The following is an 18046-nucleotide window of genomic DNA, read 5'->3' as shown; positions in this document are numbered from 1 at the left end:
GTGTTTTTGGATATTTGTGGAGTTAGGGTCGTCCGCGAGTGTTTTTTTATTGGTTAAGTGGTCCTTGGTATGAAAAAGTTTGAGAAACACTGACTTAGAGGTTAAACAATAGCATTATTATTATTATTATTATTATTATTATTTATTTATATGGTTTTACTATAGATATCTTTCTTAATTCCAATATTACAACAGAGGTATTTTTATAGCACTTTTCCTTGTACTCAAAAACACTTTACAGACAAATGAAAAAGGCATAAACCAGACGTAGGGGTTAATTATTTGAAACTGTGTGTAATCAGAGGAGCAGGTGATGTGCACTCGGCCTCCTCTCTTACCCGGATGAACTCGGTCAGCGTGTTGTAGATGAACGCTCCTCTGGGCAGGAAGAAGCAGCTTCCAGGGCTGAGGTCGTGGAAGAAGAACAGCTCCTGGTCCTGAGAAGCACACACAGAATATGTTTTAATGACTTGCAGGTTCAGAGAGAAGCACCTGGAAGCACAGCAGGGAGTCATCACGTCACAGACTGTCCGCCAATGACCGCCTGGAGAAAGTAGAAAAGAGAGGATGGTTTTTTTATTTATTTTTTTTTATTTTATTGCTGCCTATAACAAAAAGGTATTAAATATCACCCGAGTATAACTACGTTTACAATTATTTTTGCTTGTTTATGAAGCTTTTAATGGTTTATTATTAATTATTTGAGATCTCTTAGATCCTCTGCACTGTTTCACAAATAAAATAATCCGCACCTTGTTTATTTTGTATATCAGTATGTAGTGTCTCTACTTTAAAGCGTCCTCTCCTGCTGATGTTCAGGTGTATATCAGTATGTAGTGTCTCTACTTTAAAGAGTCCTCTCCTGCTGATGTTCAGGTGTATATCAGTATGTAGTGTCTCTACTTTAAAGAGTCCTCTCCTGCTGATGTTCAGGTGTATATCAGTATGTAGTGTCTCTACTTTAAAGAGTCCTCTCCTGCTGATGTTCAGGTGTATATCAGTATGTAGTGTCTCTACTTTAAAGAGTCTTCTCCTGCTGATGTTTAGGTGTATATCAGTATGTAGTGTCTCTACTTTAAAGAGTCCTCTCCTGCTGATGTTCAGGTGTATATCAGTATGTAGTGTCTCTACTTTAAAGAGTCTTCTCCTGCTGATGTTTAGGTGTATATCAGTATGTAGTGTCTCTACTTTAAAGAGTCCTCTCCTGCTGATGTTCAGGTGTATATCAGTATGTAGTGTCTCTACTTTAAAGAGTCCTCTCCTGCTGATGTTCAGGTGTATATTTGTGGAGGAAACTTCTGTGTAGCAATGCAGTGGGAGTCACCGACTCATGAAGGAGACACAGGACGAGCAGGAGTTCTGATGTCAAACACTGGTAGTTTATTACAAGCATTGGCCGGAGAAATTCACATCACAAGTCACACCGTCAAAGGTTCTGACTGCACGGGTGGTTTTCCATGTCAAATCTGATCACCCTCTCATCAATGTTGACCTTTTAACAAGTTTACAGGGAGTCCACCCACATATTGGGAGAGGCATCTGTGAACACCTGGAGGTACTGAATCACTTTATCTGACTCTATGGCTCTTGTGACCGAGAGTTGACCGGTCATACAATTGGTAAGATCAGCAATAGGTGAAACTTCCCATTCCTTAAGACAGATAACAGACTTCGGTCGTAAAACGTCAACAGGCCGAAAGGTCAAATATCTAAAGTAAAGACAAAATTAATCCCTCACATATATCAGTATGTAGTGTCTCTACTTTAAAGAGTCCTCTCCTGCTGATGTTCAGGTGTATATCAGTATGTAGTGTCTCTACTTTAAAGAGTCCTCTCCTGCTGATGTTCAGGTGTATATCAGTATGTAGTGTCTCTACTTTAAAGAGTCCTCTCCTGCTGATGTTCAGGTGTATATCAGTATGTAGTGTCTCTACTTTAAAGAGTCCTCTCCTGCTGATGTTCAGGTGTATATCAGTATGTAGTGTCTCTACTTTAAAGAGTCCTCTCCTGCTGATGTTCAGGTGTATATCAGGATGTAGTGTCTCTACTTTAAAGAGTCCTCTCCTGCTGATGTTCAGGTGTATATCAGTATGTAGTGTCTCTACTTTAAAGAGTCCTCTCCTGCTGATGTTCAGGTGTATTTCAGTATGTAGTGTCTCTACTTTAAAGAGTCCTCTCCTGCTGATGTTCAGGTGTATATCAGGATGTAGTGTCTCTACTTTAAAGAGTCCTCTCCTGCTGATGTTCAGGTGTATATCAGTATGTAGTGTCTCTACTTTAAAGAGTCCTCTCCTGCTGATGTTCAGGTGTATATCAGTATGTAGTGTCTCTACTTTAAAGAGGTGTCTCTACTTTAAAGAGTCCTCTCCTGCTGATGTTCAGGTGTATATCAGTATGTAGTGTCTCTACTTTAAAGAGGTGTCTCTACTTTAAAGAGTCCTCTCCTGCTGATGTTCAGGTGTATATCAGCATGTAGTGTCTCTACTTTAAAGAGTCCTCTCCTGTTGATGTTCAGGTGTATATCAGTATGTAGTGTCTCTACTTTAAAGAGTCCTCTCCTGCTGATGTTCAGGTGTATATCAGTATGTAGTGTCTCTACTTTAAAAAGTCCTCTCCTGCTGATGTTCAGGTGTATATCAGTATGTAGTTTCTCTACTTTAAAGAGTCCTCTCCTGCTGATGTTCAGGTGTATATCAGGATGTAGTGTCTCTACTTTAAAGAGTCCCCTCCTGCTGTATGTCTCTACTTTACTGCCTGTGCTGCAGCACCTCTTTTCACCCTCTGTCTGAAACCAGAGCCCAGTCTGCTCTGATTGGTTAGCTGGCCGGCTCTGTTGTGATTGGTTAACCGCTGATGTCCCGCCCCTTAGCAATATGTTGGATTGCTAGCCAATAGAAGTGCAAGTGTTACATAGTGATGTCAGCCTTTGCGGACCATTTACCTGCACAGAAAACAACACACTCCAGGAGAGGGAAAACCCCAAAAAGCAGAATAGTGCCTCTTAAAGTAGCTCCCTTTTGTTTTATATTTGTATCTTATATGTTTTACTGTCCTTATGCCTTTTAATGCTTGGTGTTATTGTGCAGAAGTAGCCGTTTCAACCTGTCTGAATTCTGTGTATTTTCATGCTTCTTCACCTGCTGTTCAGGACCTTTCAGAGATGCTCTGCTTAACGAAGCTCTGTGAGAGGGATAAGGCTCAGCTTGGGATCATGCCACAGAGCACCATCTTTAAAACAACATGTCACTTTTGTCACCTCCCTCTAACTGCCTCCAGCAGCATTTATCTAGACTCTCGGGCTTATCGTGGGTCTGAGTGTTATCGGTGCTGATGGAGGTGCTGCCGTCTGCGTCTCACATGCTGAGAAACCAGCTGGGCCGATCACGTGACTCACAGGGTGAAGATATGAAGAGACACAGCGCCCTCAGCTGGGAGAGAGCAGCAACACCTCTCCTAAACTTTAAGTACATTTGTATTTTGTTTTATTGTCTTACAGTTACTTTATTCCGCTTTGTTTCACAACTTCAATCAAACCACAAACCCATACATTCACGAGAAAAATAATGCCAACAATAACAAATTAATTTCACCTCAGTTCAGTGTCTGGTTTCACAGCCCCCTTCAGGGAGAGAGATCAACGGGCGATTATGTCCCAAAAACTGCAAACAATTACATCAATTGGCCAGATTGTTGAGGAATATTTAACCTGTCCTAACCTCCAGGTAATTTCGGATTGTGTTTAAATATCAAATGAATCTTTAAGATATTTCATGTGATCCTGGTTCTAGATCCGGCAGTGCCTCAGTCAGTAGGGGCTTGGACTGGGAGCCGTAGGGTCGCCGGTTCAAGTCCCCAACCAGACCTAAATATGGAGTGTCTACTTGGAGAGGTCCCAGTTCACCTCCTGCCCTGCCGTGGTGCCCTTGAGCAAGGCACCGGGCGGACACCCCCTTCCCCCCCCCCACTCCCATTGCTCCCCGGGCGCTGTACAATAGCTGCCCACTGCTCCTAGTGCTACACTCCTGGTACTAGGATGGGTTAAAAGCAGAGTACACATTTCGCTGTGTGCTCTGCATGTGAGACCAATAAAGAGGGGTTCATCCCTCCATATTATATTCCCTTTAGGGTTTCACCCATAGACTGTATATATAAATATGTATATATATATTTCACCACATAAATAAAACCACAAACCGAAACTCCCACAAGGATAAACTCCTACAACACCTCAAAGTAGATGTGCACGCCATCATATTAAACAAATTACAAATCAAACATTTCCTTTGTATCGTGTCACTCTCGGGTTTCACAGCACCCTCACCTGGAGGAGAGCAGCAACCGGTGTTTTCATGCACAATTACATGGTTTTAGAACTGCCCAACGATCGAGCATTCTGGGACGCTGAAGTAGGATTTTGCTTCTTCTCACCACTTCCCACCTCCAAGCAATGTTGTATTGCATTTGATTGTTTTTTAAATTAAGCTTTAAAGGTGGGGTAGGTAAGTTTGAGAAACCGGCTCGAGATACACTTGTTATATTCCATGGAATGCTTTCAACATCCCGATAGCAATGAATATCTGAAGTGACATTAAATCCATAAACAATCTCATCAGTGGAAGCCGTGGCGCTGTAAAAAGCACGACCAATCATCTGAGTCGGCCCGGCTAAAGTAACTGGATGGCCTACCTGCCTGTCAGCCTTCCATCGGGGCACAAACTTATCTCGTGCCCTCATTGGTCATGTGCGCGTTCCTGTGTGTATTTTCAAATTCTAGTGCACTCGAGCTGGTTTCTCCAAAATTACCTACTACCCCACCTTTAAGTTTCTTCATGTGATCCAGCTTCGTTTCACCACTTAAAAAGAAAAAAGCCTGTCTTCGTATTATATAATCAAAATTCACTCTGTATCATTTCAACTCACTTTTCCGATCTTGCGGTGGTCTCTGTTCTTGGCCTCCTCCTGAAAGCGTTCCCACTCCTTCAGCATCTTTGAGTCTGGGAAGGAAATCCCATAGATCCTCTGGAGTGTCTCCATGTCGGAGCGGCCCTCCCAGTAGGTGGAGGAGTTCTGTGGAAGAGGAAGGAAATATTAAAGGTCACCTATTATGCTATTTTTAGGCATATATTATGGGTCTCAGATATATAAAAAATATATGAAAAAAGAACATGTCTTTGATGTGTTTTGCTCAAAAAACCAAACAGATCATGCATTTTAGACATCCCTCATATCCCTCTATTCCAGCCCTGTTACTAAAGTGCTGATCTGGGTCCTTAGCTTGAAAGAAAAGAGGAGGGGGAGCTGGTGCCTGCTCAGAATTCTACGAGATACTCAGCTAAATGCTGCCGTGATGAAACAACATATCATGTTCCAAACCACATCAAGGATTATTTCTGAAACAGTATGGAACTCAAATGCTTTTTCTCTCTCAGGTTTACCACAAGATGAGTTCTTTTTTAATTTTTTATTTGGGGTATAGAGCTTTAAAAACAATAAATTAAATTTGATAACAAATAAAAAGGAGAGGGCTGAGCTCATGCGGAACCCGGCAGCTACTGTCTAAACTAAATGCTGCCGTGATGAAACGCCATATCATGGAATATATCCTTATCAAGGATTCTCTCTGAAACAGTATGAAGCTCAAAGGCTTTCTCTCTTGCCGGTTATACCACAAGGTGAGTTCCTTTTTACTTCCTGCTTCTTCACACACATGCTCTCCAGTACAGGTTAGCTCTGAGTGTTAGCGATGCTAATGTAAACACCGACCATATTACGTCCAAAACAGTCGGGCATTGTTTCTGATAGCAACGTTTCTGATTGGGCCGTGGGTCCACATTTCAGATATTACGTCATATCGGATGCAAATCTGGATCAGCTCCGTTGTAGCCCCGTTTTTAGAGATTTGGGTACGGAGGAAAAGAGAGAGGGTTTTATTTTCTGACGCTTTGTGAATTCCCAGACACACCAGACACACATATTTATGTATCAAAGACATAAGGTCCCCTTTAAAGAACAGCTTTACTTTCTGGAGTTATACATTTGAAAATAAGAAACGGATCCTGCGTGTTTCCACTCACCTTGTAGATCTTCATGGCTTTAATCTTGCCTGTGTGTCTCACATGAGGACCTCTGCACAGGTCAATCAGGGGCCCACATCTAACCAGGGTTCATCAAATACACAACAGTGAGTTTTGCAAATTAATCAATCATCTTAAATAAAAACAAATCCAGTAATACTTTTTATAAGAAGCAACGTACCTGTACACTGTAGTTGTGGGGGTGGTGACCTTCTCATTCAGAATGCGACACTTGAATTTGTTGTACTGAAAGACACACAGGTCACATGTTATTGGTCTTGATTTAAAGATTTCAAATGTCAAACAAGCATATAATAATAATAAAATAAGGCAAGACAGTATAAACCAGGCTACGTAAGTGTGGAGTTTTATCCCAACAGGACAATAGCTACTCTTATATTTACAAAACTTTAAAAGACATGTGAATAAAGATGCCATCATTGAAAATCTGAATTCACACAAGCAAAAGGATCTCAGCAGATGACCAATAGCTAAGTTTCTTACAAGACTTCTTGAACCAGGTGAGTGTGTGGCTCGAGAATATTTTTCTTAGTTTATGAAACAGCTCTCTCACCTTAAACATCTTCAGCAGCGTCTCCTTGCTGATTTCCAGCCTCTCAAACGGCTGTTTCTCCTTCACCACGGCCTTACACAAACTCTCCAGGTCCCCAAACTCAGTGCTGGAGACTCCCCTGGAAACAGGAAATACGTTGAGTTCATTACAAGCATCATGTCGCTTCTCTAATCACGAATATTCAGAGGTAGGAAGTAGTGGAGTACAAATACTTCGTTACTGTACTTAAGTACATTTTCTCTGGTATCAGTACTTTATTCCACTACGACTTTTTACTTTTACTTCTTACATGTTGAACCCAAATACCTGTACTTTCTACTTCTTACATGTTGAACTCAAATACCTGTACTTTCTACTTCTCACATGTTGAACCCAAATACCTGTACTTTCTACTTCTCTCATGTTGAACTCAAATACCTGTACTTTCTACTTCTCACATGTTGAACTCAAATACCTGTACTTTCTACTTCTCTCATTTCCCAAACAGCTGGTTCCTTTAGTCTGAATGTGTGTTTGGTGTGTGATCATTATTATTTAGAGTCATTGCGTGCCTATTGATTTGAACACGATCCGTGTATCCATCACTTCCTGGTCTTCTCTAAAGAAGAGGGACCAATGGAAACGTTGTCATGTTGCCGTTGTTCAGCATGGAAACATTCATTAGCTAACAATGACATTATTGTTCTATTAATATAAAGGGAGGTCAGGTACTCTTTAAAGCAGCTGCTAGGTATGGGTACTTTTTACTTAAGTACATTTCAAAGCCCATACTTCTTTACTTTGACTTGAGTAAAGAAGTACTCCTACTTTCACCAGAGTATTTTAAAACACGAGTATCTGTGCTTCTACTTGAGTAAAGGATGTGTGTGCTTTTGCCATCTCTGCTAATATTGCACTGAAAAACAGTGAAATATCTATACATTAAAGGTGGGGTAGGTAATTTTGGAGAAACCAGCTCGAGTGCGCTAGAATTTGAAAATACACAGCCGGAAGAAATCTGCCACTTCCTCACAGAGCCCCTCCTCCAACACACACAAACGCGCACATGACCAATGAGGGCACGAGGTAAGTTTGTGCACAGATGGAAGGCGGACAGGCAGGTAGGCCATCCAGTTACTTTAGCCGGGCCGGCTCACATGATTGGTCGTGCTTTTTACAGTATTACGGCTTCCACGGATGACATTTTTTGTCAAAGCACTTAAGATATTCATTGCTATCGGGATGTTAAGAGCATTCCATGGAATATAACAAAAAGTGTATCTCGAGCCGGTTTCTCAAACTTACCTACCCCACCTTTAATAACACTGGATGTATAAATAATTAGTACTATTTTTGGACTGTAATCCATGTCTGAACACATAGTGAAAATACTGGCTCACTTCTGTCCATCCAGGAACATGTCGTAGTAGAAACCGTTCTCAATGGGGGGTCCGTAACACAAACAGCCTCCATAGAAGTTCTCCATCGCCTCCCCCAGGATGTGAGCACTGGAGTGCCAATACACCTAGAATAACACCGGATGAAAATGTATATATTACTTATTGACAGATAAACAAACCATTATGATGTTTGGACGCTGTGGCTTTGACCGTTTTCTTATACATCAGACATTATATGTATCGTAATAATAAGTTGAAAAGTAAATGATAATGAATGAAGTCAATAAAAAGATTTTCCAATGCAAAACTAGATTTACAGAACACAGATATTGCTCGATAACTGAATTCATCTGTTTTAGTGCAGGGTTACGTAAGGGGTGTCTAAAGTCAAAGATGAATTTTGATTGGGCCAAATTTGACCCTGAGTCACCCAAAACAATTCTGCTGGGTCTCCCCAGACCCCAACACCAAATTATACACTTTTTTTTGTAGAGACCTTAAGACTTGGCTAAAATGGTCAAAGTCAGTTCTGTAGTGCTTATATAGCTGCTGTGGAGGATATCATGAAGCCTTGTTCTGATAAAACAACCTAGAGTGTAGTTATTATATAATCTTAACTTGAAACGGGTGACGGGAGACCCAAACACAACATAAGGGTTGAGGAACATTTTTCTTTAAATCATAAAAGCTGTGCAGCATTCAAACGTGAATGTCTTGAGAAGAGTTAGTTCCGCCGACATTTTTTGATTGGATTATAGTGGTTGTGGTTTTTTGGTATTATTTCTGACGCAGGCTATCATACGGTACATTAGAATAGCTGCCCATGTAAGTAAGTAAGCCCTGGTGAAGTGTTAACATGTCTTTTATTAAATGCATTGTTTGTACTCACAGCCTGAGCGTCCTCGTTGTCGAAGCGTAGGATCTCCAGAGAGCAGTCGTGCTCCAGCGGGCGGTCCAGGTCCCAAAGCTCTCCGTTCACACGAGAAATCACAGCGTTGTCGGCCAGGCCCTGGCTGGAAGAGAGAGAGGGTTTCCTCAGAGATGCTGGGTCCACATTTGTGATTCTCATCATCATTACAATAAAAAAGATGATCAGGCCTCATCGCCAATATCTTTCTAATTTATTTTCTGAAATGTGGCCTTGAGAAAAGTCGAAGTCAGTTTCATGAAGTGTTCTTACTTGTTAAGCCCCGAGCCTTTTTCAGGTCTCAGGCTCGAAAATGACATTCCCAGAACAAATGACCATATCTTCACTTCTAAAAGGGTTAGATTAATAATCTTTTTTCTCAAAGTAATGGTAAACCTGTGAGTTGGATGTAGAAAAGTCAGAATCAACATAGATGTTTCTATTTTAAGGTAAATTCAGATTGAACATAGTAAAAAAAAAAAAATTATAGTGTCCGTCCAAAAAAAAAAAATTACTTATAGTGAAACCACCCTTGGATGATGGGATAGTAGACTAAAAGCTTTAGGAATCCAAACTACAACATATAATAAGTACCCTGTATCAAGATTGATGCAAAACAAGTGAAATTTGACCTTTTTAAAGAGATTTAGAAAAAAAAACACTTCTGGGGTCATTTGGGTGGATTTGACCTATCTCTGGCCCCCCCTTGCTCGATTTTGCTGATTGACATCTCTTTCTAACCGTCAGAGCCAATGGAATCGAGGGGAACTCCCACATACTCCTTATTTGGTCATGTGTGTGTGTGTGAGACTGCCGCATAGCCAAGACCGGAAGCTGCGATAACTCTCGTGGCTACCATTAGCAGCTAACTTTTACATTACATTACATTACATTGCATTTAGCTGACGCTTTTATCCAAAGCGACTTACAATAAGTACATTCGACCAGGAAGACACAACCTTGAAGAAAACAGAATCATATAAGAACATCAGGTTTCAAAGAGCCAATCGTTTCAAGTGCTACTCAACTGGCTTTAGATAAGCCAGTCCTTTATTAGTATATAAGTGCTCTGTTAGCAGTTCTTTGTTAGTCATTCTATCGCTCGAAGTGGAGTCGAAAGAGATGAGTTTTCAGTCTGCGCCGGAAGGTGTGTAAGCTTCCTGCGGTCCTGATTTCAATGGAGAGCTCATTCCACCATTTAGGAGCCAGGATAGCAAATCCACGTGTTTTAGGGTTAGGGTTACTAACCCTTTACTCTCTGATTTTTACATAAAAATGAAATTATAGATTATAAATTAAAAAAATAATTTCCCAGAAACATTATCAACCTATGGATTAACCGATTCAGCCGCGTTTTTCTCGTTTTAATGCCATTGAACAAGTCTTTTGAACAGCTACGGTGAGACGATCTCCTGTAAAAGCTCCGTAAAGGTACGTGTTGTGATGTCTGTGTTTGCTTCCCCTGTCGCGAGTCCGGATCACTCAGTGATGATACTATATACCTAAATAATCTGTGGAACCTCAGCTTTAATCGGATATCTTGTATGTGCAGCTACGATAAGTAATAAGGGTACTTTTATCTTGACTTCTGTGCCAAAGTGCGTTAGCATTTTTCGCTAAGGGGTCATTTAAATGCTTCTTATGAGACTTGTGTTTTGTTTTGGTAAAAATGGTTTATATCGTCAGTTAGCTGAGATTATTCCCGTTAATCTGGTACAACACATTAATAGGTTCTTAAATATTAAGATCCCTTGAGACACAGTGTCGTGAAAAAAAAAACATAAGTACCCGCCAGCGGGGACGTTGGGGCTAAACAACAAAATGGGTTGTACCTTTGTAGATATAATAATGGATCTTATTGTCTAGACCAGCGGTTCCCAACCTTTTTCAACTCAGGGCCCACTTAAGAATCAAAAATGTTTTCGCGGCCCACATTCAACCATAAACAATACGGAGGCTAAATAAAGTTTGGTCAGTTCAGAATATGTGACACGTTGTAAATCCAGTAGAACAGACCGCTGTCAACGACTGTAATGCCCGTTGCTAAGGAGGATCAAGAAAGAGAAAGGAAAAGAGTTTCAAATAAAAAATTATCTTAATAATGAAAATGTTTCCACACAAATCCTAATGTTTTACTAATTATTTGGCTGCAAATATTGAATTTACATTTACACCCTTTAATATTTTATTTGGGCTTTTAGATGAAGACCGCACACAGTTAATAAATACGACTATTCTTCTGGCTAAAATACATATTTTTAAAAGTCAATCAAGGAGTAATCTTAATTTAAGGTGTTTGAAGAGTAGATTAAAAATACAATTTCTTTTGGAAAAAATGATTGCCCCAAAACATCAAAGGGTGGGTGGGTATCAGCCACCTGGGTGAGATTAAAACTGCTCATCTGACTCAAGGTAATGGATGTTACATTAGTGCTGGATATAGAAGACAATGTGATAAGTGCTGGTTAATAGCTATCCATGTTTGTGTCTTTAGCCTGTACAAAAAAAAAAGATTATTTGGCGGCCCACTGGTTGGCAACCGCTGGTCTAGACTAAATAATAAATTAATTAATTGATAATAAAGAAATGTAAAATAATATTAACAAATACGATAAAAGGAAAAAAGTATTATTGTATTTAAATGTATATAATAAAGCTGAGAAAGTGAAGAAAGCACAACAACGAACTATTATGCAAAAAGTTGGCAGCAAAAAAGTGAATAAGTGTGCTCTTGAGTGTGCGTCTGTTCTTAAGAATAAATCCCAAATCAGAAAAAATGTATGACGTGAACATCTTTGTATAAATTGTATAAATGGGTTCATGAACAAATGTATTCTTAAGAACGGTTGATACATGAAATGCTGGTGAGAAAAATCACGTCAAAGAGACTCAAGTTTCCTTCTAAGATGTCTGCTTGTATAATTTGATTAATTATTATACTGGTCATATTGGCAGTCACTAATTTAAGCTACAATGAGTGGGTATGTCTCTGTTTAATTAAGCACTGACCTGATGTTACAGGCCAGCTGGTACGGGGTGCTGACCCAGGCTCTTGCCTCCACCTTTCCTCCGTCAGGCAGCTCCACACTGATTGGTTTACTGTTCTTCGCTCTCTCCTCCAGCAGAGCATCACTCTCCCTCTTCAGCTGCTCGTACAGACCGAGGCGCTCTGCAACGAATCCTGGCAACGACTTCTGCTGCAGCGGAGAATCAACAATCAATCACCATCGAGAGAACGCTTTGGTAATCTAATTTAGAAAAAGATCAGAGCGTTGCACCTTGTTGCCACATCTAACTAGAATATTCACATTTTAATTCCTATGTTTTGATAAAGGCAGGGACAATGGTGAGTGGCACTTTTCTTTCTTCCAAAGTAACAGGCACAGAAATCCAACAATAAAAGGCTCTTACATGCATTTGTCAGTGATAAAAAAGAATATAATAATTGTCTTAATTAAAATAACAATCCAGAATTAGAACAATAACTTTTGGTACCTTTAGCACATTTTTGGTAAATCCCAAAGATATTGAAATGACTGTTATTTTGTATATATTGATTGCTGTGCTTTTATTTACGTCTTAATGTGTGCATATGTATACATGTGTCTGTTGATTGTGTATAGGATATACATATTTGTATTTTTGTATTCGGCATTGTAGGAAACGGTATTTCGATCTCTCCAGACCAGAGCGTTGCACCTTGTTTCCCCATCCTATGACAATATTCAGATTATAATTCCTATTTTCCGATAAAGGCAGGGACTATGGTGAATACAATCTTTGTGATAAGCTGACATGTAATTATTTGTGTCCCTATTGATATGGTGTTTGAACAGAGGAGTGCATCTTGTTTTAATCACCTCTCTTACGCCTCCCTTTGCTTGACCCTTGTCCGGCTTCTTCTCCTTCTTGTTGTTCCCGTCACATGATTTGGTATCCACGGTTACCACCTGTCAACAAACACAGAGGCGTGTGTGTTAATTCAGAGATGGAAAGTGTTAGAAAAATATCACTGGCTTGTTCTTCAATATCAGGACACATGTATTTATTATCCTTGCAAGAATGGAAGTAGGCATCACATCCAAAGCTGCATGGGACAAATAGTAGTCTCCCAGAAGAGTGTCCTTGACGGGGACAAGAGGGAGTTACAGTCACAAGATGCAGGAATACCGGTTCAAAGCAGTGTTTAGTTCAGATTAGCTAAGGCCTGCGTAAACAATAATCATGCTTGTCATATGTCTATCTCCGTGAATCCTCATTAATCACATAGCTATCATATGCCTAAAACAGTCCTGATGCTCTTCTAGGTAATCATACATCCTGTCATGTACACAGCTACAGTTGGGATACCTTTGTTGTCATGTGTACTCTGATATTGGAAGAACACATTCAGTATTTTCCCAACATAAAGTCACTTCTTTGATACTGCACTGAGTAAAAATAGGGGAGAGAGAACATGCAACAAAGGTCCCAAACCAGGAATCAAACCGGGATGTTATGTATTGCATGAATTTGTAACTGGTTACTTTTAACATAAAAAAACATATATACACTTCTATCTTAGCATTGCTAAAATTATCTAAATCTGGCTCTAGATTGAAAACTCCAACATAAAAGGCTCTTACATGCATTTGTCAGTGAAAAAAAAGACTATAATAATTGTTTTTGATTAAAATAACAATCCAGAATTAGAACAATAACTTTTAGCATATTTTTACAGAAGTGGATTTTTTTGTTGGCATAAGTGATAATAACACCGTGTACAAATACTTCATTACAAATACAAGTCCTCATAAGAAGTTAAAGGGTGTGTATTCTTCAGAAAAGCCCATTTCAGAATAATATGTGTAATATTATAACTCTTATTATAAGTTATTATAATAACTTATTATAACTCTCTTGGAGTTTCCAGCTGGTAAGGAGGAGTACAACAAATTAAATTGTGAATAAACATGTAATATTTATTTCTACTTTCACGCTATATATATATTCACTATTCACTCTGTTGTTTAATAGAATTGCAGCAAGATTGCATCACTATTACTGCTGAGTCACATTATTATTAATATAGCTGTGGCGTATTTAAACCATGCACACAGTGTCACTGAGTGTGGAAGCTATTTCTGGAAATGAGAGGGTATAGTTTCTCATTCTGGCTTCACTCAACAGAGGCCCACTACTCATAAAGCTGCAGCACCACCACCACGAATAATAATATCACACGATTAAACTGGGAATTCAGAATCAGAAACGGCTATCTGTGTTTTAAGTGTTGATTTACTTTCATGTATGCACCACGACACCTAGTCAAATTCCTCGTACGTGTAAAACCAACCTGGTAATAAACCTGTTTCTGATTCTTATTACCAGGTAGCCACATACGAGGAATTTGACTTGATGTCATGGTGCATACATAAAAAGTCAAACAAAACAACAAAGATGGAGAACTATTATAAGAAAACTGTAAAGAAGTGGAATTCTTTGCCGAATGATTTTAAGGGCTGTAAGACTGTTATGTTTAAGAAAATGTATAAAGAAAGCATATTTAGACAGTATCAAGTTGACTTTTGATTGTGTTTATTCTCTTGGAATAAAATCACACTGTACATTTTACATTTATATATTCAGTTTAATATTTAATATTCCATCCGTCATATATAATACCTTGCTTTATATCTTGTTAATTTGTAAATTCAACATGTGTTCCGTGTTGTCTTTTCTGTCTCCCTGCTGTGCACCTGGTCTGCCCCTGGCTCCGCCTCTGCCCAGGTGTTCCCAATGACACTCAGCCTTTTATAAGGAGAAACTGGAGGAGAAGGAGGTCGCCTATCCTAGTAGAATTGGGAGGGATGAAACCCTCTTTAATGGTCACATGCAGAGCACACAGTGAAATGTGGCCTCTGCATTTAACCCACCCTAGTACCAGGAGTCTATAGTACTAGGAACATGCCGAAAGACTCTTAGGATGATCTCTCTGCTGCTTGTGAGCTATTGACCCCATTACCACTGGTAATTTGATGTGTAGCCTGGAGGACCTGGTAGTCAAGTTTTCGTGGCTTTATTTTGTTTCCCATAGGGTTTTGGTTTGATTTCTGGTTAGGGGAGGGAAGCTCTGGGTCCAACGGCCCGTGGTGTAGCTGGCTCGGGCCCCTTCCTTCTTTTAGTTTCTTTTGGCCAGTCCTCCAGACCTCGTTCGTTTGTCGGGTGGCATGTGTGAGTAGCGGCTGTCGGCTACATTAAATAAATGATCGCTACTAAGTAGGCCTACTGTTTATTTTTTTATTTATTTTTTTCTGTTATGTTGCGGGTCTCCCCACGAGCTACTACCACGGAGTAAAGGGCGGGTCGTAACATATTTTCTACTTTCTTGTTTATTTCTTGTCTTTTAATTTGCATTGTACAATGCCAATTGTCTTTTTATGCTGCTGCAACACAAACATTTTCCAAATTGGCATCAATAAATTACTATCTTATCTTATGTGTGGAATAAATAAATAATAACATTAAAAATAATTTAAAAATATAGTAAATTGCAGTATTTACAATTATGTCATTACTACCTTTTTCTCAGCCCGGTTGTTAGTCTCCTTGTTGGTGTTTTTCTCAGCCCGGTTGTTTATGTTCTGCTTCTCCTTGTTGTTGTTTTGCTCCTTGTTGGTGTGTTTCTCCGGAGTTCCCCCCCCCTTCTCTTGTTTCTGCAGCTCCTCCTTCAGAGCCCTCCGGAGGTGCAGTAGCCGGTACCGGAGCTTCTCATTCTCCGTCCTCAGGCTCTCCAGCTCCGGGGTAACCTTCGCACCAACACCGGCATCCAGACCCTGACTCAGTCCGTCCCTAAGAGAGGATATTTCTCCCGAGAGGAGCCGTATCTGCTCCTCCTGAGCAGCCAAACGTGCGGCCATGCACTCCGCCATCTTTAAATGACCACCCTTTAAGGTGACAGCTGACTTCCGGTGACGTTGTGTCAAGATTCAAGCAACGATTTGGACTTGATATTGAATATTCCTGAACATGTTCTAATCTACAAGAAGAGACTATTGGCCATTTATTTTATGAATTATTGTATAGTATAATATTGTGGTATGGTGGATAATGTTTTATTAGGAAAAAGACGGGACAAAAGGTTCAACTCTCCAGGACAAAGACATGCTTATGTACTTCAGGGAAGATAGTATGGATGCAGATTGTGGCTTTTTTGTGCAGTTAATTGTATTTTTAGGGACATTTCATATCCATAAAAATAGATGGGCTGACTGACTCCATACCACATCTTGTACATTTCTATCAAGAATTTAAACAATATACACTATTAAAAACATTAGGAATAAGAAGGCAATCAAAACAAATTAGATATTTAAAAAATATTTAATCTGAAGTATCAAAATGTATTTATTTCCATTTTTCTTTATTTACTGTGTGTAATGTCTTGTTGCTTTGTATGTCTGCCCCTGGACTTTGTCTGTTGTATATCAAATGTATGATGTGCATGTATGACAATTGAATAGATGAAAACGATTCAAGATTCAAGGCTTTTATTGTCATTCGTACATAGCTACAGTGTAGTTATGTAGATGAAAATCTTAGGTCACAGGCTCCTCCAACAGAGCAACACAATAAAACAGATAAAATAGTCCAAGTAAAAACAATAAAAGTTGTGCCATAAGAGTCTCTATACAAGTGATAAATAATTTGTAAATTGTACAACCAAGCATGGTTTGTTGTTCATTTTAGTTTCCACATCCCAACCAAAATCAGATAAAACTACCATCAAATATTACACAACCTTTATGCAAGATGTGAAAGAATAATTAATCTTTTTGGTGGCCTATATATTGTATTACATTTTCGAAATATTTTGTTTTTGTTCACACATTTTTATTTATGTTTTACACTTCCCCTATTGGTTTATGTTAATACATCATTTGTTAAGGTATACAGACTTTTGCATTAAAGTTTATGAAAAAAGAAAACCGAATGTTCTTAATTTTGGGCATTATTCTTAATGGTTATTTTTGTAATTGTTGAAGATTGAGATGCTGTTGATGTGCTGCCTACCCTAACCACTGAGCCACTATCTACATGGTTACTGAGGCATGACCCTTTTATTTTTTTCCCTCGGCCCCTTACCGATGGATACAAAATCTCTATCTATCTCTCCCTATCTCTACCTATCTATCCCTCTATATATATATATATATATATATCAATCTCTCTCTCTCTCTATCTATCTATCATGACATGAAAACTCACAAAGATAATAAAGGAAAAGAAAACATAAAATGTCCTTCGTTTGTGTATCTTTCTTAAACTACGTCCCTTTTTTAAAATTGTATTTTTTGTAATTGTTATTTTTAATTTGTATTTTTTCCCCATAATTCTTAGTAGAGTATTTAAAATGAATTATTTAATTTATTTTTTCTCACTGTTTTCTCCTTTTGTTGTTATTAAAACATTCTTTATTAATCTATTGTATAAAAAAATTATATTCAAATAAAATAAAAAGTTTAAATACAGGAATAAATACATTTCAGAATAAATAAATAATAATTATAATTAGATTTGTCTACTACCAAAAAAATATGTTTATTGTCTGCAGGGCTTATTAAATAATAATTAAAATAATGAAATAAAATAAGAATTAAAATTACAAAAATAACAATTATTTAAAATAGTAAATACAAAAATAAAAATAAAATGATAATATAATACAATCATAAAAACTAACTTGAAAAATAATATATAAAGATATTTAATATGAAAAAAAAATTTGTATATAAAACTTGAAAATAATATTGAATTAAAAAGTGTTTTGCATTAAAAAAGCAAAATAACAATTACAGTTTTTTTGTTGTAAATTGGGACAAAGATTTCTGTTTGCTGCTTTAAGAAAGAAACATACACAGAGGTACAGGACATTTTTGTGTTTTCATTTCCTTTATAATCTTTGTGAGTTTTCGTGTTTTGAAAGATTATCATTATTCTGACTTTGATTTCAGATAATAATAATAATAATAATAATAATAATAATAATGATAATAATGATAATTCCTTCTATTTAGAGGCGCCTTCCGTGAGACGGTCCGATCCAGAAACACTTAAATAAGGTAAGGATTTG

At 38.4% G+C, this 18046-nt stretch overlaps 1 protein-coding gene across 2 annotated transcripts in view; it reads right to left on the bottom strand.

Annotated features, from left to right (window-relative positions):
* Positions 1 to 15868, bottom strand: part of tars3 (threonyl-tRNA synthetase 3) — a 35562-nt gene extending 19694 nt beyond the window's left edge. The window contains exons 1-10 of one of the 2 annotated variants that reach the window (XM_034079612.2): positions 15495 to 15868; positions 12795 to 12884; positions 11944 to 12131; positions 8917 to 9040; positions 8028 to 8152; positions 6649 to 6766; positions 6256 to 6320; positions 6075 to 6153; positions 4921 to 5067; positions 339 to 437 (exon numbers count right to left, since the gene is read on the bottom strand). In XM_034079612.2, the coding sequence (XP_033935503.1) occupies positions 339 to 437; positions 4921 to 5067; positions 6075 to 6153; positions 6256 to 6320; positions 6649 to 6766; positions 8028 to 8152; positions 8917 to 9040; positions 11944 to 12131; positions 12795 to 12884; positions 15495 to 15845 (1386 nt within the window). In that variant the 5' untranslated portion in view covers positions 15846 to 15868. The remainder of the gene's footprint in view (positions 1 to 338; positions 438 to 4920; positions 5068 to 6074; positions 6154 to 6255; positions 6321 to 6648; positions 6767 to 8027; positions 8153 to 8916; positions 9041 to 11943; positions 12132 to 12794; positions 12885 to 15494) is intronic. The other variant, XM_034079620.2, reaches the window with a different exon arrangement.
* Between the last annotated feature and the right edge of the window lie 2178 nt (positions 15869 to 18046).

This window comes from Pseudochaenichthys georgianus, chromosome 3, assembly GCF_902827115.2.
Source record: "Pseudochaenichthys georgianus chromosome 3, fPseGeo1.2, whole genome shotgun sequence".
Taxonomy (NCBI): domain Eukaryota; kingdom Metazoa; phylum Chordata; class Actinopteri; order Perciformes; family Channichthyidae; genus Pseudochaenichthys; species Pseudochaenichthys georgianus.
Note: the sequence above shows the minus strand (reverse complement) of the source record. Positions and strands in the feature narration are given on the sequence as shown.